A 22,172-nucleotide genomic window follows, 5' to 3' on the forward strand; every position below is an offset into this window, starting at 1 on the left:
ATGATAGGACAAGGGGTAATGGGTACAAACTGGAACACAAGAGGTTCCACTTAAACTTGAGAAGAAACTTCTTCTCAGTGAGGGTGACGGAACACTGGAACAGGCTGCCCAGGGAGGTTGTGGAGTCTCCTTCCCTGGAGACATTCAAAACCCGCCTGGACACATTCCTGTGTAACATTATCTAGGTGTTCCTGCTCCGGCAGGGGGATTGGACTAGATGATCTTTCGAGGTCCCTTCCAATCTCTAACATACTGTGATACTGTGAAATCTAGTTGTGAACCAGTAGCCTACACCCAGATGAACTTACAGAACATCCTAGATTCACCTATTTACCTGCCCATGACATCGGGCTGGAACCAAGTGATCTTTAAGGTCCCTTCCAACCTAAAGCATTCTATGATTCTATACCTTTTTCCTTGTGCTTTGCTAAATAGCCAGCAAAAAATGTAATTTCAATGAAGTATACTGACTGCAGTAATCTGAATGTTCATTTTATTTTTCTCTCTCTATATATAATTATAATATATAAAGATAACAGTGCCCTTCCTGATGAGTAAATCTACATTTCGTGTGAATGATAGAGGAAATGGGGGATGGGGAGAAGAGCACACAGAGTGATATGTGTAGAGAACTGAGGACAAAGTATCAATTAACTGATATAAACAGCTAAAAGAAGCACAGTATAAATTAACTCAGCTCTGCTGGTTTACAAGCACAAGTACATAGCATTTAAGAAAAATTCTTAAAGCTCAAAGCCAAATTCTGAACACTACTACTACGCTTCGCTACAAACAGGCACTTACATATAGAGAAATACATACATTTATTTCCAGAGCCCAGGAGTTCCCATACATAACCAAGTATAAAGAGAACTCTGCTTTGAGAGACTGCTGCAATTAATTTTCTCACTGAATTACATCATCTTTTTCTTTTCTCTTCTGCTATGGGAAATCTACTTGAACCAATCTGGTACTAGCAGAAAAGTCCTCCCCCATGAAAAGAGGTGCTTGGTAGGGCTCTATAACATCATGGCAAGCGCAGAAACACTTCTGTAGTTAGAGTGGCTCAGGCCTCAGGCAGAAGTAGTTGAATACAGGATCCAGAGAAAATAGCAACATGATACAGTTACGGCAGACATGCTAAAGCAGTTGGCTGCCGTGCTCAGAGGGTGAGCTTAGATTTCTCTATTTTCTCCTAAATACTCCATAACAAGATAAGAATGATCCAAGCTCACCCCAAACCTTCATATGGTGCCTGGACCAACTGGCAGGGTATTACCAGCATGAAGTCCTTAAACAAATGATGTTAACAGTTGTATAATTAATGACTATATTTCACTTTAACACTTCTGCAAAAAATGAAATGTATAAAGCAATTATATTTAATTTTGAAATCATAAGAAGAAAGGTTATATTTGTAGCAGTCTTTATTTTTGGATTGTACTTTATTGTAGACTGGAGATAAATTCATCACCAGCCGAATCATATTTTATATCACTAATTTTGAAGTTATTGATTTTGTATTTATTAATTTTTAATTTCAGACTTAAGACAAATGAAAGCATTTAATTCTCAAGAACATAGGGCTAAAACATTTAGTTTCCAACTACAAAACCTGTCATGGTGTCAAAACTTGGGGAAAAGGCAAGGATGCTGTCTGGTGAAATATAGGTAATTATTGTGGCTTGACAAAACTAACCAAGAGGAAATAATTTCTAATTTATTTCTTTAGTGGGACTCTGGAGAATAAGTGCTATTATCTTTTAAGTACAGGACTTGGTGCACATCCCTGCAAACTTCACAAACCCACCAGTAAAACTGTTTGAACAGAGCTTACAGAAGGACAAGTTTATTTTTAATTTGGTATACTATTTGTTCTCAGTTTTCAAGTAACATTCTTAGTTTAACATAATATTGACCATTAATTTCTAAAGCCAGGCCTGCCATTCTGGATACCTGAAAGTACAATTATCAACACATACTCTACTCACTCAAACTTGTGATGAACAACGAAAGAAACAAAGCAACTTTTACCAATCTCACAAATCCCATGGCTGCTTTCAGATGATGCAGCATTAACTCATAATTCATCAATATATATGGGATGACTAATGCACAGTTACCACACCTCTAAAATGGGTGTTCCTGTATCTGCCTAAGGACAAGGAGGTGGTAGTATGGAAAGCTACAAATTTACGTATTAAAAGCTAAGTATTAAAAGCTTCCTTAATAGGAAGTTAAAACTTTAGCTTCCAATGAGTCTATGCTCTTCACCCACCCTAAAAAAACATTCTTGTCTGGATAACCTGTTCAGAAAGCTACATTACACCAGATGAGGCTAGTGAGCTAGTCTAGACTGAAGGCAGTGACTCTTTCTGTGGCTTGAAAATTACAATTGCACCCAGAATAAACAAGCTAACAGAATGAGATGGTTTTCTCAGATCTCTCCTGACCCCAGCAGATTTGCCCAACTCCTGCACATTTCAGTGAACACGACTTATGAAGTTCAATGTATTGCTCACACGTATGGGGACACCTGGATAGCCTAACAGCAAGCCCACACAGCCTGTGAGCCTATGTGGACATCAGCAATGCTGTGAAATCTTGTGGAAACAAAGGTGTCATTCTGAAATAATTAAGTGCTGGTTAAACACACACAAATAGAATCAGTAAAGGAAAGAGGCAAGTGACACTTTGGAGCAGGAATACCTTGTATCAGAAATAACTGCCCTGTTCCCTCTTGTTTAATAGCCCTTACCTTCCTGATCCAAACACCAGATCAAAATGGCAAAATCTACCTCTCTAACTTGAGACCCTGTTTCTGAAACCTGGGAAAATACAGGAACACATATGTCAACAGACAGTGAATTCCTTTTATGTCATTTGCCTTCTTAAGAAGGGGGGGTTGAATAAGAAGGTACAACAGTACAGCAAGCTATGCATACTACAGGGGGAGTACAGGTGTCTTGGAGGCGCTATCGGGATCTGAATTAGTTTTAATGTAAACATTTTGACAGGTTAATTATTTATGGAAAGTTATAGTTGCACTTTTAAATTCTAGTTTTGAATAAACTTTTTTTCTCTGCCTCACAAATAATTCTGTAATGCAAATACAAATTGCAAAGAATGATGAGAAAGTACACATGAGCACAAACTAGACGATGTAAAACTGAGTTAGACACTTCCAGATTCTTCAGGAAACCTTAAGCAGTTTCATATTCCAGCTATGCCAGTCTAAGACTGCCAAAAGGGGAGGTCCTACTTCCCACCCCTGAAGCGAGGGATTCCTGCCTGCTTCCCTCCTCCCCGTTTTGTTAGATCAGCCTGTGCAGCTGCAGGGTGAGTTGCCTCAGCTGGCTGGCGCTGTAAGGTAATTTTTGTGAGGGTTAGGGTAAGTTCCACTAAAGTTGACATTAAAATAATTTAGTACTGCTGCAGTTATGCCCATCTTCTCCAACCCTACCTCCTATGTTGTGTCAACTGTGCTCTTCACCTGACTCTGCAGGGAGGAAGTTCAAGCTACAAAATCTTCAGGAAACTATCCAAAGAAACTGTGAGTAGAGGGGGTGGGGTGGTGGGAAGTGGAACAGGGAATAATACTCTGCTGGCTCAATGGCTGTAAGTAGATCATTAAGAAACCGATGAAAGCCTGCTCCAATACAAAGAAGTAACAGTCACTGCATAGCAAGACTCAGGATAAAGGCAGTACCAGCACAGTAAACGCTAGCATTGACCATCATCCCTGGATCATTCAGCGAACTGATGTACTCTGTGTAATTAAGTGCTAAATCTGCAAGAGAAATGGCCAAAGCATCTGGTTGGAGTCAAATGGGATGGGATCATCCCCTTATAATGCATACGGATATTGGATTGGCTTACCTACTGAATGAAGTCTCATCCTTAAAAATAAACTGTATTTTCCATTATTAACAACATAGGGGAAAACTGCTATACCAATAGAGCAAGGAAATACCAATATGATTCAGTTCAGCCTCAATAATGAGGACATATTCATTTATTCAACTGGAATAATTTTGTAATTATTCCAATAGTGATTTATTAACCCCTGTCTGGCACAAGAGTTAAAAATCCCACAAATAACTCAAAAAAGCCAAACAAACAAAAAACCACACCCCCAAAAGTCACAAGAACAACAAAATAAACAAAACCCAACAAAAACTGCCAAAACAAAACATTCCAAAAACAAACAATGAATCAAAAGAAATATTAAACTGAACTAAAACAATCCTGAGACAGCTGCATCATGAAAAATTGTTCAAATCAAAGCATTTAAAGGTTAGATTTTTTTTCTATTACAGGTAAAATGAAAAAAATCATAGAGAGAAAAAAAGATTTAATACAGTGAGTACCTAGTTCTTCTTTTGTTTGTTTTTATTCTAAGGCCACCATTTTGCAGATGGTCTGAAGGATCACATTCCTTACCAATTCAAAAGGCTTCATATCAATTATTCTAACTATGTGTTCTAAAAGAACAGCCTCCAGACAGCTGCTGGAAATAAAACAGACATTATAAAAAACATTTAATAGTATCTTTCTTCATGAAGGTTTTTAAATGAAGAATACAATTGAAGTCAATCCACAGGAGGGCCATAAAGATGACTGGAGGGCTAGAGCACCTCTGCTATGAAGACAGGGTGAGAGAATTGGGCTTGTTCAGCCTGGAGAAGAGAAGGCTCTTTTCTTATGCAGGGAGAACTTAGAGCACCCTTCTAGTATCTAAACGGGGCCTAGAAGAAATCTGGAGAGGGGCTTTTTATAGGGGCATGTAAAGGATAGGACAAAGGGGAATAGCTTCAAGCTGAAAGAGGGGAAACTTAGGTTAGATATAAAGAAGAAATTCTTTACCATTATGAGCGTGGTGAGGCACTGGAACAGTTTGCCTAGAAAACAGCTGCCCCATCACTGGAAGTGTTCAAGGCCAGGCTGGATGGGGCTTTGAGCAACATGGTCTAGTGGAAGATGTCCCTGCCTGTGGCAGGGGGTTGGAACTAGATGATCTTTAAAGGTCCCTTCCAGTCTAAACCATTCTGTGATTCTTCAAGTCATAATATGGTGTAAACCTGCCAAGGTTTATGGTCTTTATATTTTGCATGCTAGAAATGAAAGTCACACTTGAAGATACCACTGCAACCACATAGAACACTGTCCACAGAACTATCATTATTTACATTTCTGGTTTAACTTGATTTTTGGATAAAAAAATCATGATTAAACCTTCTGGCAATTGAAAATCTTTCATAAAACCGTAGGGATGGCTTCAGTGGTAAATTAGTACTGATTTTAAACTGCCACTGAATATTAAGTATTAACGTTAAAATTCTCATGAATGACTTCTGCATTGTTCAGTCAGTTATTCTGCCAGAGAAAGTCACCCTTGTAAAACTTTACATGGTCAGTATTTATAAAGCATAGGAAACAGCACTTTCTTACTTTTAATTTCTTTGAAAGTTTTCCAGTGTTATACAACTTCATGGAAGTCAACAGTAACAACTGCAAGAGCTCTCCAGCCAGCTCTTGTAATATTCTTAATGGAACCTTACTAGAAATTGGCATCAATGTTTGCAGTCTTATCTGCCTTATGTCTGCCTGCTGTTCCCATACATATTTTTGCAGTCCTGAATGAAGATACCTGGTCATAGCACTTGAAAACATCCAGTATTAATAGCTATAATATAATATTTCCATAGAAAAAATTACATATTCTACCATATGATCTGTCAACCTTTGCCTTCTCTTCCTCCATCTGTTTACAGAAGATATTTATTGAATGCATCAGAATTTTATGCCTTACTCTGGGGAATTCTTCTATTTTTGCTTAGATTTGGTCAACACTGTGAGGATTCGTTTAATTCCTTTTCGTCTTCACAGCCACAGCCCAGTATCTGCCCAATTAAAGAAAAGGAAAAAAACCCAAATAACATAACTCGCCACTCAATCTACTTGGCTATGGATTTCTCCTTAATTTGTTCTCTTGCCTCTTCAGTTTTCTGAATTTCTTAGCTGACACATGCTCGTTATCATCAACTTATGCTCTCCTCCAGTTGTTCTTCAATATGCATCCTCTGAAACTGATTTATTTAGCATCCTGTCTAAGGCAGTTTTCAGTACAAATTTATTCATTTCAGGTTTGGATTTGAATATTTTTTGAGTTTGTAAAATGTTTTTTTAATTTACTGAGACAGATTTTACATTAAAGTTTTTCACTCAGAGAATATTTCCTGATTTTCATTTTCCTCTATTTAACAAAGCCATAAATAAATCTGTTGGCTCACCTAAACCAACATTAACTGTGATTTTCTTTTCTTCTTTTTTATCCACCAATATTATGTTTAATAAAGAATTTATTGTACCAAGATTTTAGTTATGTATGATTTTTTAAATGTCAAAGTCATTTTAGTACTGGCAGCATAAGACATACAGAACATAATCTCTCCATTGAATTCCCCATGATAATTTTTTTCAACTTCTATATTATAGGTAGGTTCTAAATGAGTCATTTTGTGGTGTGATTTTGTGTCATAGATGCTTGAGGAAGTTCAACACTGAAGAGGTTTTCAGAACCAAGCCCCAAACACTTTAATGCTAACATGTCCTGTTAGGTAGTGAGTAAAGGGTGAGGACCCCACCATACGATGCACTTTTTCAGTGGAAGCATATTATTTGTTATTCAAATTGTGTAACCCGAAATAAAAAGGGCAAGAAAAAAATGAATCTGGTTCAGTGTAGCAGTAATTTTAACCAATGAAATAAATTGTTTTGCACTCTGCACTGTCTTTTACTTGAAATATTTTATAGCCATATTTTAGTTCTCTGTAAGACACACGCAAACCCTAAAGCATAGATGTTGCTGTAATGTTGTTGTCACTAAAATGTGATTTGTATTCTTAGCATCTTCATTTTTCTTCTTAATGCTTCATTATCTTTTTCATCTGTTTTTATTTGATGTTACTGAAGTGTTTTTATTTACAGACATTGCCATTTGCAAATTTTGTCTTTTATATGTAATGTAGGTGAATTACACTTGTGATTTCTATTGGCAGTGTATTAGCTCTATACTCTATACCGAAAAAGTAATGTGCTTAAAATAAATTTTGCCTACATCTTCAGGCATACCTGAATATCATTTTGACTACCAGCATATATGGGCTTAGTTTTTGCCTTGAGATGTCTAATTAATTGTCTTAAACCATTAACAGTCCATGTTGAAGTAAGACATGGCTTTCTTATGTAATCTTTCTGTAACTAATGTGTCAAAATAGATTTATTTGTATTTACCCATTAGTGAAATACAGAGAATTCCAACTAATCAAACATAAAATGTAAGATTGTATTGCCATTTAAAGAGCTGGCAAGTGAATGGAGAGATGAGCACTTGTCTCTCCAGTTATTCACAAGAATTACTTCACATCAACAATTTACTGCTCTTGCAAAAAAAATGAACGTAAAGACATTTTCTCTTCCGTTTCTCACTGACTGCTTTAAAAAAAAAAAAACAAACTACTGCTAATACATTTCAGCCAGAGCCCTAGCATTCCTCGTTGGCATCAAACAGATCACTGCCAAAATGATGAGACAAGTGTGCAGACAAATGTGCCATCAGGCTTGAAAATCTCTGTGGTCAGCAAACTTCGTTGTACAGAAAGGCTGACCTTTACTACCTTATTTTATTCTATTTTTAAAGAAAGGTTAATTTGGAGATCTGTTAACTCACGCAAAATAGATTTAATGAGGTCTTTCATGCTTCTGGATGAGATGTTGGTTTACGGGTTGCCACCAGCAGGTGCTGAACAGAAGAGAGCAACTTGTTAACTTGGACAGTGTCAAACAGGTTTAAATTGAATGAAATGACATGAAAGAAATTAGTTGAAAGGCTACATATTGTTTTACAATGCTTTTTCAAAACACATTATTCACTAGTAATGATTTTAATGACTAGGAAAATATTGTATATACTAGTTCCATGGGTGCTAATATCAAAATGTTGTTTCACTTGATAAAAAGGGTGTTCTTCACCCCATCTTAGTACTTATATGCTTTTATTAAATTACCATATGGAAAAAAAAAATCTCATTTCTTGATAAAACCAGTGGGTTGTTAACCACAATTATGATATACCCAACACACAGGTAACTATGGTAGTGAAAAGACAATTAAGAATCTGCAACTTGCATCTTGATTCTTCAATTTCTTGATTACTTTTTGTTTTCAGAAACCAGAGCAGATTTAAAAACAAACACCTTTAGCAAAAAACTTACTTTCCAAGTATTTGCTAATGATTTTTTTAAAACAGGGACATGCCTGCCTTCCAGTTATTACAAAAACATTTTACAAATTAAATTTTTAAGGATAGATATCTACATTTGGATGCTAGGATACCTGACCTGGCAAGTATGCAAGTACCTCTGAGCTGCAAAACATCAAAGCACGTTAGCACTATGCTACACCTCTTGACAAGGTCTATTAGTGTGGGTGAAGCTCCAGGCTAATGCAGACAGACTTCTGCACCCAAAGTGGCAAGACTGTGGAGTGCTGCTTTTTAACATGCAGATCTATCAGCTGGGGTCAGTACAAACTAGGACATTTTTGATCTGCGTTGCTTAGTATAAATAAGCCTGATCTTCTCACTGGTTTCTCGTAAACATTGCTACCTGTATTTTACTCACCTATTATAAATATTAAAGTGATGAAGACTCAGATCAGACTTCAAGGAAATGCTTGGTCTTAGACAAACACCTAACAAACAGAAATAACCCATGCTGGTATACATATATTTCAGGTATGCTAAAATAGAGTAAAGTGTACCAAAATATGCCAGGAATATGCAGGCTAACCTCACTCTCACAGCACAGGTTGTAGAAAAAGCTGTTGCTGTTCTCTCTTTTTTGTCTTTTCTCTGCTTTTCTTTGCCTTTTCACATTAAGTCTGGCTTAGATAGCTCCATTTCAGCAAGTCACCTTTAACCTTTGATTAGTAACCTGCTTGGTCTATGACATATTAACAGAGCAAATCCATGACCAAAGACAGATACAACGAGCTTAGTGGAGAGGCAGCTATATAAATGCTTCCACATTGACTTGCTGCCTGAAAAATATATGTAAAGGGGTTTGCAGTGAAACTCGGGCTTTCTGGTATTTGCTAAGTGTATGCCTGCAATAGCCTGGTAATAACAGGAAAGGAATAATGTTTCTAAGTTGTGAAACAGCAATCCTTCCCAGTTTCCAAAGTCATTAATTTGAAATCAAAACATTTTAATTTGAAACCAAAATATGTTTTTCCTGACTTCTTAAATACATCCTTCGAAACCACAAACAAAATAAAACAAACACAACACTCAAGATTTTTTTTTTTCTGTTGTTCCTGGGAGTCAAAAAGTTGCATTAGAAAAGGCAAAAGGAACACCATGCTGGCTCAAATCTAAGGTAACCTTATTTTTCAAAATAACAACAGATTTTAAAGGGGAGAGAAATCCAGAAATGTAGTTCTCGCTACTCCACTGCATATGTTGTTTCCACTCCATTTATGACCCTCATATCCTTCCCCCATGTCACAGCAGCCGGACCTCTTGTTTCCTAAGCCCATGACACCTGCAGAGCTTCCTGTGCTGCCATTCACCCATATCCAAACACACTGCAGCCATTCCTGCAGCATGTGACTGACACAAGGTGCCCTTCATGCCCACAGCTTCCATTAGGGAACCACAGTAAACCATTTGCTCCCAAATATCATTTCTTGGCACAACCCCATATATGTTCCCAATCCTTCTTTGAATCAGGGTCTCAGTAAGAAGCAGCTTCTCTGAGCAAGGATCACTAGATACCACAGTGCTTATATCCATCTAAAACAACCTTCAGTGTCCTCGTACTAATAAGGGAGTTGCACCTGATGATGCTCAGACTTGTACCCACCCCAGGTCCCTAACCTTCCTGGCAGACTGGGCTCATTGTGGATTAGATGATAGAGGGTTTCTTACCCAGCAGTACACAGTGTCCAAGCCTCCTGAGCCACATTAGGGTGTAACTTAGCAAATCAGCAGCTATATCATAGTTGACAAATACACAAAACCTGCATTTTGAGACCTTAATTTCCAGAAGAGCAACAAAAATTCTCCACCTTATGCCCTAGTTCACACATCTTCAGCCCTGATGGACTAGAGGACTACACCACATAAAAATAAAATTGCCAGAATCATCAACCATAATGAGAATATAGATCTCCAGTGGAAATCTATGCCTCTAAGGAACTACAAGTACTTCAGATAAAGGCAATTTGATTGGGTTCACAAGAGAAAAAGATTAACTAGGTGCAGATAGGTCTATAAAATTACATGATAAAAATGTGTAGCAGGGTCTGGCCCTCTACTAATCGAGCAGCATGTTAACCAGCTTAAATATTAAACTTCTAGTACAATAAAATGAATGCATGAAAAGTCAATTAGAAAAAATAGCTTAAAGTGGAGAGGGGATATATAATAACTGGAAAGGGGAATAAAGATACTATTTGATATAATGTACATGCATCTACTGTTCCTGACAGTGAACATAACATCTTAAAAGATGGCTTATGAGTTCTTTCATATAAAATCAGATTTCACTTGGCTGAATAAAGATTTTGTTCACATAGCTTGGGAAAAACATTTTTAACGTGATTTATTATACTATATTATATTACTATACTATATTTAAACTGCTGTGAAGCGGTCTGGCGTTTGGATCACATGTGATTGACTTCTCAGATAGTACTTTACATAGTCTCGCAATGACCATTTCTGTTCAGATATTTCAGGAATTATAAGCGGGTGTATCTGAGGATATCTATGTTCAGTTTGTAATTCTCTCAAATTCAGCAATACATACAAATGGTAGCAGCAGCAGCACGGAGGGCCAGAATCTTCGGTAACTATTCCTGGTGGGACCTTTGGTGACAAAGGAAGGGACAAAGGGCCATAACAATTTAGGCCCACAGGCTGCCAGCTATTGGAAAAAACAACTGCAGAGCTTTTAGTTTGTGAGTGAACTGCATTCTGACTACACTTACTGATTTCTGGGAATATATTACAACTTTCTAGACTGTTACGGCAAAATACTAAACCTCTCTGTCTACTTTAAGCTGCAAGCTGCGCTTCCTGCAGCCTTGCTGTCAAAAATATATACTGCATTTTGCAAGAATAACTCACATGAGGAACAGCTGAAAGAGACAGACTGGGAAAACAGCTAATGAAAATTAATTCCAAGTAACCCCTCTCCTGATACAGGTCAGTGCCATCTCAGCAGATTGGGTACATATGTCCATTGCCATGCAGAGTTGAACCTTAGCTGCAGCCACTAAGCATCACAAATGTTAAATTAATGCAAACTGTATGCCACGATTAATATTTTGCTCAGTTGGTAACTGGAATGCTGTCTCCCTCGTGCTAAAGTGGAAAGCAGCAGTTCCGCACAGCCCAAATCTGATTTCTGACCCTTTGTTGTATAGGAAATACAGCCTAGCAAATATTAAAAAGTGTATAATATTACTCCAGTAAGGATTGTGTTTTAATACGCTTACTGGTGTAAGTGTATACGTGGACCCTTACAGAGGTAAGAAATCCATTCTGATTAATACCACTATATAAACACCATTTAATAGTGTCTTTCTCAGTGAATACAAGAAACACTTCCAATGCTACTACTTTCACTTCTACTTTTCACTATCTGTAAAATCTGCTTATGTCACTAGTTCAGAAGCATCCAAAGGATATATTCCATAAACATAGTACTATATACACAGGAGTTGAACAATTTTTTTTTTTTTTTTAGCTAAAACAGCAGTTCTTATATTCATCATTTTAAGAATGAGAAATCCATAACTGAGAAAGGAAGACAACGCAGATACACAGTATCTCATCTTAAGCCATCAGACACACAAACTTGCTACTCATAACAAATATCCAGTGAATATCAATACAGCCTGACAAATTCATATAGGATGAAGAAACCTATAAACTATGTAACTATGTAAGAAACATAACTCTAATCATCTACCAAAGATTTTTTTCTTCCACCAGGCAAAAGGCAGTGCATTCTGGTGCCTAGAGGCCAGATGCTATTTTTGAACTATCCTGACATACGTCATTTCAGGAAATCTGTGCAGTTCAGGATTTTTACTTTTTTTTTATTTTTTCTCCCTCTTCACAGAGCCTTAAGAACTTTCCTGTGAAGATGGAGATCTCTACAGAGCAAATTTAATCTTGCCAAGCTCAATCTTCTTGGTTACCTTTGCAGGTCCCTGAAAAGTTGTCTGTGCCCTGTAATTGAAAACCACAGACTGTTGACAGGACTTAGCACTCCTGAGGGGTACGTTGTAGGAGCAGCTGAACTAGAGGAGAAAGCATCAGCTGGTTTTCTTACAACTTGACTTTCAGAAAAGAGCTAAAACCAACCTTACCTAGTGCAGGGGAATGTTAAGGAGGAACAGTGCCTCATGCCATCTTATTACAGCGCACTGATGAACACACACAAGGTGGTAAACCAGCATTGGACAAAGCTTCCCTGGTTGCTCCATGCTGGAAACGCAATATCCAGTTTGGTTCTCCCTGGAAAACTTTACTTCCTCAGCAAATTCCCCAGACTACATATTTAAATTTCACTAGTACGAAGGAAGAGAAAAGGAGAGGAAAGGAGGGGAATGGATCTCACAGTAACTGATATGCAAACTAAGCTATGACACACAATATCATTTCCCATTTGCTCTCATATTCAGGTCTTTGTACCACACATGAACAAATACTACAGAAAGCAACAAACTTAGGTATTTGTGATATAATGACGCACTGTACACTTGTCCATATTGACAACTGCAGGTTTTAACAAGACCTTTAACAAGACAGCAGGCAGAAACTGCAAGCTAGAGCATGTATACACATTCTATTATGCACCTATTCATAAAAGCAGTCCTTACTTAGGAGGCACATCATGTTATTTTCAGGGGAATATGGACAGTTATTCTCTGTACTCTCCAAAAAGACTCTTTTATATCCTGTCTACTCAAGACACTTACTAGGAAAAACAGTATGGGCATGTGTCTGTGTGTGAAAGGTGGAGTTCATGCACTTGAAGGGAAACATGGACTGTTTCTAGCCTACTGTTAGATGGCAACAAACTCTGGAAAATGCATAGGAGGAAGAAAACCAGTTAGTTTTGTCCCTATCAACTACTGTCAGTTTTGACACTTGAATAAGACTACTTTCTTTGCCAGATGACAGTTGCCTCAATCTCACTGTATTCGCATTGCCAATACTCCCCACAAGCAATGCCTCAAAATCATTTAGCTTCAGAAAGTCTTATCAAAATAATGTTTCACAGTACTTGCAAGAACCTGATCTACCCCCTGGTATTTACCAAACTTCAACACAAAACTTCGAGAAGCATCTCAGAGAAGAGAGCTACTAGATTGCGTACACAAAAGATTGATATTTCTTAAGCTATTAAATATACTGCAAGCCCATACTCCTCTCCCTTCAAGGCAATAAATCAGCTTGTCTTAGAACACTAACAAATGAACAAGGAGCCACTGTACTACCCTGTGAAATAACAGACCCCACTGTGAAACAGCAGACTCGCTTCTCTTGGGCGAGTATTGTGTTAAACGGCACCTGGAAATACGGTATTGTGCAGGCTAAATCCAACAGTATGGTGCAATTTATAAACAGGCAAAACACCAGTTAGATGCTTCTGGTAAAGTATGTTTGGGTTCTACCTATGCACCACACAAACACTACTATGATAGAACTATCTCACATCTGTGTCCAGGACTACACACTGAAATGAATCTACATATCTAAAGCCTCATGGACCACTGAATACAGAGAGGTTGGTACTTAACACAGCTGTGCACCACTAACAAACACATCCTCTAGTTTAAGAAAAACCATCTTTCCTAAACCTCTCAAGAGGAAATCTTGTGAGTCCTAACTGCATGGTATTCCCACATCAATGTGTGTGAACTAGACACTTCACATTCTTCCTACTCTAAGTTTAGTAATGCCTTGATGTGGGAGTACAGTTCTGCACCTTGGACTTTGTAAGCAATCTAGCCATTCTCTTTTATGTAAGAAATCTGAAACATGGCACTGGTCATGGATATGTTTGCATGCTGGAGAACATGTTCTATACAAATCGTTTAGAAGCTCTCTCAGTTATAGTTGGGGTTCTCATTGATTGCCTGCTTTGGAATATCGGAAGATTATTTCCTCTCTCATATACAAAACATGCTATGATTAAGAACTCTTCCTACCCTCACACTTTCATAAGATCTTGGGAAACTGCTCTAAACTTTGGTGATACGCCTTTAAATACTGATAGACAGCTTTGCAGTTGGAGATGGTGTGAGACTGAGTGTGGGTGTTCTGGATGTAGTGATAACACAAATACAGGGACATACTTTGCTACCAAGCCTTAGTAATAAAATCCAAGATGACTTTGGAGCTTTAAACCAGGGAAGAAATGCTTGAAGAATTTCAGTGCCTGATGTTGAATATCTCTATCAGATCACTGAGCTGGTTTTATTGCTTTAACTCCCAAATTTACTGATTGACATTTTATGTTGCAATAATTAACATAACTTATGGCTGCACACATTCAAGTTCTGGACCTTTCCTGGGTAAAGACTTTTCTAGTTAGTATTAATGCCTTAAAAGTAGATAATAACAAACTAGATGTTATAATGACCGAGAGATGTGTTATGCCCTAAGGAATATGATTCAGCAACTAAGACCTGCAAAGACAAATATGAAGTACAACTGAGCGACCAAACCAAGCATCAATATGACCCCATGGTTCAAACAGTGCTCCACAAAAAAAAAATAAAATATCAGACTTCAAAGTCACTCAGGCAAAGAAGTATCAGACCTGTCAGAGAAAACTGTTTGGAAGACTTTAGCGATACAGAAAACCATATGCTAGGCAAAGACTGGCCCTGTAAAATAGCACAGAATTGAAGACTTATTGCCTTGGTAAAGTCTGTGTTCTGGTTTGAGATTGTAATGTATGAATAAAAGAGATTGTAATGTATGAATAAAAGAGACCTCCATGAGCTGAAAGGAAACATATTTTTCTCTACAGTCTTCAGTTACCTAAACACAGGTAATATGTGCAACATTAAAACTACATGGTTGTAAAATCTGATTGTGGTCCCTTACAGAAAACACAGGAATCCTGTCCTATGGAAAAATAATAAACTACAGTGATGCTAAACATTTATAAATGACCTTTCCATTCATAAAAAGCTAGGGGTCTTAGAGGAACCTTGCAATAAACTTGCATATCAATTTATCTATAATCCGTCATGGGGAAAAAAAGGAACAACCCAAACCAAAACCCTTACAGCTGGGAAAGTACTTCCCTAATCTATTCCAAGTACAGTGGACCAGAAGCCTGCATGCTCCAACTGTAATATTTAGCTCCAGCAGAACAGAAAGTTGCCCATCATGGGTCACATACATTGCTTATCAACAGAGGAGTGCTGGTTCGCATTTTTTTATACATATATATGAATATATAAAAACACACACACTTATATATCAGGAGTCAAATCTCCACTCCAGCAGTGCTTTTCACATCCAAACTTGCACTTTGAATTTTATGCCAAACCAACAGAGAAAACTGAAACAATACCAAATAAGGCCACTAAGTATGAGATAATGTGGTTATTAAATCTATGGTGCTAAAAGAAAGCTAGACAAAGGAAATAAGCAAATGAAATAATTTTTTAAGGAAAAAAAAAAAATCAACATTTAAAGTATGTATTTTAAAATAAGGAAAACCATTCCAGCCAACTTTTCATATAATCAGTGATTTTTCACCCTGTAGATTTAAGAATATAACATGCTATTTCATCTTCAAGTCCAGCAGAAACATTTTCACCACAACCAAAAGAGAGTTCCAGGATAATTTGCGGTGCCTACACTATAACACATATGCAGCAATTTATCTGTAATCTATGTTAAGGGGAAATATGTACTCAGGGAGCACATGTGGCTATTTAAGCATGTTCTCATATGGGATGTTATTGTATCAGTGATATTCCGAAAAAAAAAACTAATTTCAAACACCAAGGAGAAATTTTTCTTTCAAATTTGAATTACTGCATATTCTGCACTTAATTCTTACATGTAATTCTCCATGAGATAAAAGGAATTTTGCACAACAATAGGCAGATAGTAGGAAAAAAAAAAAAAGAATTTATAGCACAAATACTGGAACGGGTTCTTGATTCCCAAAAAAGGATCTTTTGCTTGTATTTCATGTTGACTTTGATGATACTACAATGTCAGCAACAGCGAAATGAATCAAAATATGCCTTTGGTACAAACAAGGATTTAGGCTAGAGGAAAAAAAGAAATCCTACTAACACATATGTATCTTTTAATTCTATAAGTTGTGAATGCTCCATCACTGGCAGTGTTAAAGGCCAGGCTGGACAGAGCCTTGAGCAACCTGGTCTAGTAGGAAGTGTCCTTGCCCATGGCAAGGGGCTGGAACTAGATGATCTTAAGGTCCTTTCCAACCCTGACCATTCTATGATTCTATGTTGAGTATCAATACATTTCAATTCTCAATTCAACTGACTGAAATCAACAAATAAAGTTCAAATATATTTAGCCAGTTTAAAGAATCACACAACAAAACTGTAAAGAAAGTGATCATCTTATTAGCTAGTCTGAATATTTACAGACATTACCACATGAACAATAGCTGTATATATGTAGTAAGCATATGCAGATTAGATTTTGGCAGGCAGGCAACCAGAATTCATGCATCTTAATATTTACGTAAGTGCAACATAGTAAAAAGCATTAATTTAAGAACCCGGAACCAGGCCTAGCATATGTTTTTCATACTTAAGACCACAACCCAAATCAATGTTTGAGAATAAACCTTAGAAACAATTTCGTCCTAGTATCTCTAGTCAGTTAGTTTCACTAAGCTCGTTGCTTTAACAAGTCAATAACATCTGTTTTGAAAACTGCACTAGGGATATGCTTCACTTATGGACACCCACAAACTGAATCAGGAACAAGCTAACGAAAGGATCCTTCTTATATCTTTTATATGGCACAAGAGTGATTCAGAATCAAATTCTCCGAAAGAAAAGTACTTGAAAACAGATGTCTTCTTTTTCAAGAAATGTGCTCTGATAGATTAACATGACATTAACAGGATGTCTTTGGGCAGGTCTCTGTCAACTTTCTCTATTAAAACCGTTCTTCCTTGCATAAGCACATTTTAGTTGGATGTGGGACTTGTACCAGATTCCTCCATATCCTGAGTGACTGATGGAACTACTGAGACTCCATTAGCCTCAAATTGTTCCTTGTGAGATGACATACCTGGGTTCAAATCATTTCGGAAAGAGAGAGTTTTAACACATACATGTATCAGATATATGTATGTATGCGTAAGTAACCTAATAATCTGTAGTTAGTTTTAGGAGATGCCAAAAAACTGCATCATAGAGGACATTTCCTTCTAATTCCACAAAAAAGTATGGATGTGCTTGACGCACTGAAATCCAAAGGAGAAGTTCATTAAGAATTTGAATGTTCAGGTGTCACCTAACAGCCCAGGCTGCAAGTTCTATTACTTCTGCAACACCTTCTTTGGAACTCGCTTGGCTACATTAATAATGCTGTAAAATTGCTCAGCCTTTTCTGAGTATCAGTGTAAGATATCTGTACAGGCAGTGTAACAAATACACCATCAGGAAGTACAGGCACCTAACCTGAGGCTTTTAATTCCACCCAGTGACAGAGTATCAGATGCAGTTGCAGTCAGATGCAGGACTTAGATTGCATCTCACTTTTGTCCCATCATTAGATACACTTTTAAAAAGCAAATCTATATTTTCACTTCTGGAGATGCACCTCACTTGCTGAAGTTAATCATATGCTCTTGAAATCCAAAGGCTCTCCCTTGATTAACAAAAACCTCCATAACATACAAAATACTATGCCAATTTAGAAATCTTTTATAAAACAGCATTAAGGCTAAGAATCAGTAGCAGCTCATTTCCTTCTTGTAGCTGATTCCTGCTATATCATCATGCTAGTTATAAAACCTGCAAATGCACCTTCTACTTCAACAGCTCTGCAGCTTTTCACATTCTGGATATAATATTCTTTGAAAACAAGACGGTGTTTACACAGTTTGTACAGGTGACAATCATTAGAGACAAAATTCTCTTGTTCATTTCACTAGTGCAGAAAAACAAAAGCTTTGCAAAGCCTACACTTGCTCGCTAACTGGAAAAGTAGAGTGGTGAGGCAAAGGTCTGCAAGGGATGCTGCACCTTCCTGGGGGCTTTGGAGCAGAGCCCTGCAGCGGTGCAGAGAGTAGCCTTTCCGAGGGAAGCCAGAGGCACTGGAACATGAAACATTTCTCTAGTTGAAAAGTATAATGGCACAACCATTATTGTAAACAAAGTGTGTGGTGAATCTGCAGACTACTGTCTGGTCTCTGGGGAAGAATCCTCCCTCTCACCCTGCTCTTGTTTCTTATGGACCAGCTTTGCATGAGGGGCAAAAAGCTTAAAGTTTTCCTCACTAAGTTTTTAATGGGTTAATTTTAAATATGGATCTTTTCTGTAGAGTGTTCAATTCCACTTTCACCCTCCTAGGATGCTGAATATATGCCAAGATTTCATCCATTTGTTTCAGAAGTGTCATATCAGGAATAAATCAATGTGTTAAGAATTGCCTGATAATGTTGTTGTGGGATTAATTTTACAGAATAGATCGTCTGCACGACTACCTTTGGCATTCTGTGTGCACATCGTTACATTTTAAGCATGAGAAGCCTCCTAATGCCAAAGTAGGAGAGCCATGATCTGCCACCATTCAATATTTAATCCTGCAATTGAAGCCACTAAAGGGATACAGCAAAGTAACAAGATGAATGAATTGTGACCTTAAACTTGCAAAAAGACAACCCAAACAATTTATCTTTCTGGCCCATAGTGCATCCTGTGGCCAATATTCCTATCACTTCTCTGCAGTTGGGGATCTGTAGATTGATCAATGCCACATTAGCAAAGTACCTGAGAAGACAGTTTAGGAATTCAGACAATCCACTGCATATGCTTTAAGAATATTCAGTGTCAATTTGGCTTATCTGTAGTCAAAAATAAAGGCTGCTTGATGAAAAATCAATTCCATTTTCACAAATGCATTTCTAAATAACAGTGGCAAGGTGACTAGAAATAAAGCTTTCACTAATCAATAAAACACAAATAAAATACTCTGAAAATCAGATCAGCCCAAATAAACCATCAGATTGATGCAATTTTAAGACGTGCTAAGAGATTATTTTGCAATTTAATTTTGAAAATAAATGTATTGCTGCTTCCTTGCAAAGAAAAAAAACCCAACAATATAATAACACATAGTGATACCAAGACTAATGGGGCTGAGGCCATTAAGACCTCAAAGGCCACCAACTAAGTAGACCCAAATCTTTTGATCATATCCTCTGTCACAACCAAATAATTTTTCAAGGTATATGCTAGGGTTGCCAAGTTAAACTTGTATACTAGCAAATATTCCGTGATGCACTTGGTGGGAGACACAGAAAATAATCAACCATGAATATCACCTGTTTACCTGCTAAGAGTAAATCTCACAAATCAGAGAGAAAACATACACCCATGCTTGACTTCAAAAACAGTTTTCTGTCCATTTATTTCATGGTACCTAATTACACCTTGGAAATCAGTATCCCCACTTGGGAACAATACTTTTCTTGACTAAGACTGTTGCTATTTATTAATAAGGTGCCAGTAGTATTTATTAGCCAGTATAAACCACAAATCCCAACCAGTCTCATTAAGGAAACATACTGAGATCTCTTATAAGAACTGTCCACAAAAGACCTGATACGCAGACATTACCACAGGCCCATCCACCCTCAGTAGATTAACTGAAATAAGTTAACACTCCCCCCTCCCACCCTGGCAACTGATGTTAAACAGAGCTTCTAAATTTGTGATTTCAAAACTGTAGTTTTCCTCTTATTATAATTCTTGTGTATTGAACCAATTAATTTTTTTTTGTCTGAAATGGTTTGGGTACTAGAGCAGGTAAAGCCAAGCAGCCCAGAGGAGCCGGCATTTGGATGATTTAGATTAAAATTTTGTTTCTTTTTCATGAGTGAATTTCATTTCTGCCTGGTTACAGATCAGAAATAAACAGAATTAAGCATGCCTAAATCAAAGAAGAATGCTATTAAATATGACAAAACAAGAACAACTTCTTTGGTTTATAGTATCGTGATGCTGAATAACATAAATAAGGGACCAAATTATGTTGTTCAGCATATATTGATCACTCCCACAAGAGATAATGAAGACAGTATACACAGATATTTCCAGGCACAACATACTAGTTAATGCTTACAGTAGCAGTTTTTAGTTTTTTGGGGTTTTTGGTTGTTTTGGTTTCTTTGATTGTTTTATTTTAAATGAATACCAAAGTAAGTGCTTTGTTATTGATACTAATTGTCTGTAGATGATTTCCACAAACCTAAAAAGCCCACTTCTTTTGTTTCTTCTGCAGGAGGACTGTCCCCTTGCTTCCCAATACTTATTGGTCCCTCCATGGAGTTTAAGTGGAGTCCTGACAGAAAAAAAGAGAGGAGGCACTAAACATTATGAAAATTTCTAGCTGGCAGGTTTTTTTACAAATGGCTGAAGAATGAAATTAAACTGTATTTAAAGACAGTCTCTGATGCCACTGTGCAAATTAGTATTTGAGAGTATCCAAATAGCAAAACTTTTATTTCAAGTCAATAGAAAAGCTTTTTCACTTACAATCTCTCTTCTGAACAGTTATTATTCATATTGATATTAATCTTTAGTACTAGAAGCAATTAATATTTTAAACATACAGTAACTTCTGCAAGCCCATACATGTTAACACAAAAGAAATAAAGGAAGTCAATCTTCTCTCCATTGTATTATTCTACCAAGAAAACCCCACGTCATCTATTCCGGGGGTCTTTAAGTTAAATATCTAAATAAAATTATTTTTTTCAGTACAGCAATATCATGGTTTTGTATCTGAGCAACAAATATTGCAAAGATCCTAATTCATTACTGTACTACTTCAGCTTTTAAAAGTAATACTATTAAAAATAGTGATATCAAAGTTCTGTAGTTTTGTATCATAACTCCATAACTCTTACTCATACATATGTAACAGAAAGTACGGACTGAAATTTGAACTGAAACCATAAATCCATATGCACAGACAAGACTGCACTATGCTTTGACTTTCCAGGAACGGACAGTAGGCAGAAAAGAACCAAGTGTGAAAATGATCCATTTTTCATCATATTTATTCAGGGACCTGGAAGACAGAATTTGATTTCTCTTAGACAAGAAATGCTGAAGTACTGTTTCTTCTTTCTAGAGTGGAGCAGGTGGCCTTTGGGAGATTTAACAACTTGGCATAAGTCTACACTAACCTATTACAAAGGTACAGGTGATGGACAAGAATATGTTTCTTGAATTTGAAGGGAAACAGCTGATACATGTACACACTGCATGCTTAGATAAAGATGAGAAAAGGCTGAAATTGATACTAGGTTTAAAAAGTATCTGTAGCTAGAATGTATATAAACAGCAAAATGCATTGTTACACTGTTAATTATCATTATTTTGAGACGGGCATGAAGTTAGCAGGCTCAAAACATGTTTCAGCCTGATTTAAAAAGCAGAACTTTTTTTCTTCCATACAAGGTAAACTAACAATAGACTCTCAGGAGTCCCTGGTCCTTGGCTTTCTCAAAGACCGTGCTTCTGTTAACTTCTATGTATTTACACTTCTCAGCAACTGAACAGCATCACACAGATAAAGCCCAAAGGAAATGTAGCAGTTAATAAATTATTAAGCTGTTCTCCTTTAAAACATCAGCAACTGGGCTGTACAAAGACTTGGCATGCCATGTCAGATGCAAAAGGATCTGCAAATCTGAAAGACTTATCGGAGCTGGGGAACAGCTGGCTCTGCAGATCCCAAGGCCCACCTGGGATCCACTTACTACAGCCTGTCATCCTCGCAGAGTTTAATGCTTATACAGTCAATGAAATGTTAGATGAAGCTAAAGGATACATCCCCAAAG

At 37.2% G+C, this 22,172-nt stretch overlaps 1 protein-coding gene across 2 annotated transcripts in view; it reads right to left on the reverse strand.

Moving 5' to 3' along the window:
- The window catches only part of TENM3 (teneurin transmembrane protein 3), a 1,360,315-nt gene that overhangs the window by 259,676 nt on the left and 1,078,467 nt on the right, over positions 1-22,172 (reverse strand). The window contains exon 9 of one of the 2 annotated variants that reach the window (XM_061474586.1): positions 20,573-20,665. The exons of the other annotated variant lie outside the window; for it this stretch is intronic. Within the exon in view, the coding sequence (XP_061330570.1) occupies positions 20,573-20,665 (93 nt within the window). The remainder of the gene's footprint in view (positions 1-20,572; positions 20,666-22,172) is intronic. 2 annotated transcript variants of the gene reach the window in all.

Source organism: Pezoporus flaviventris, unplaced genomic scaffold (genome assembly GCF_033815535.1).
Source record: "Pezoporus flaviventris isolate CSIRO_AGI_PZ_B2104156 unplaced genomic scaffold, CSIRO_AGI_Pfla_v1 ptg000002l, whole genome shotgun sequence".
Lineage (NCBI taxonomy): Eukaryota > Metazoa > Chordata > Aves > Psittaciformes > Psittacidae > Pezoporus > Pezoporus flaviventris.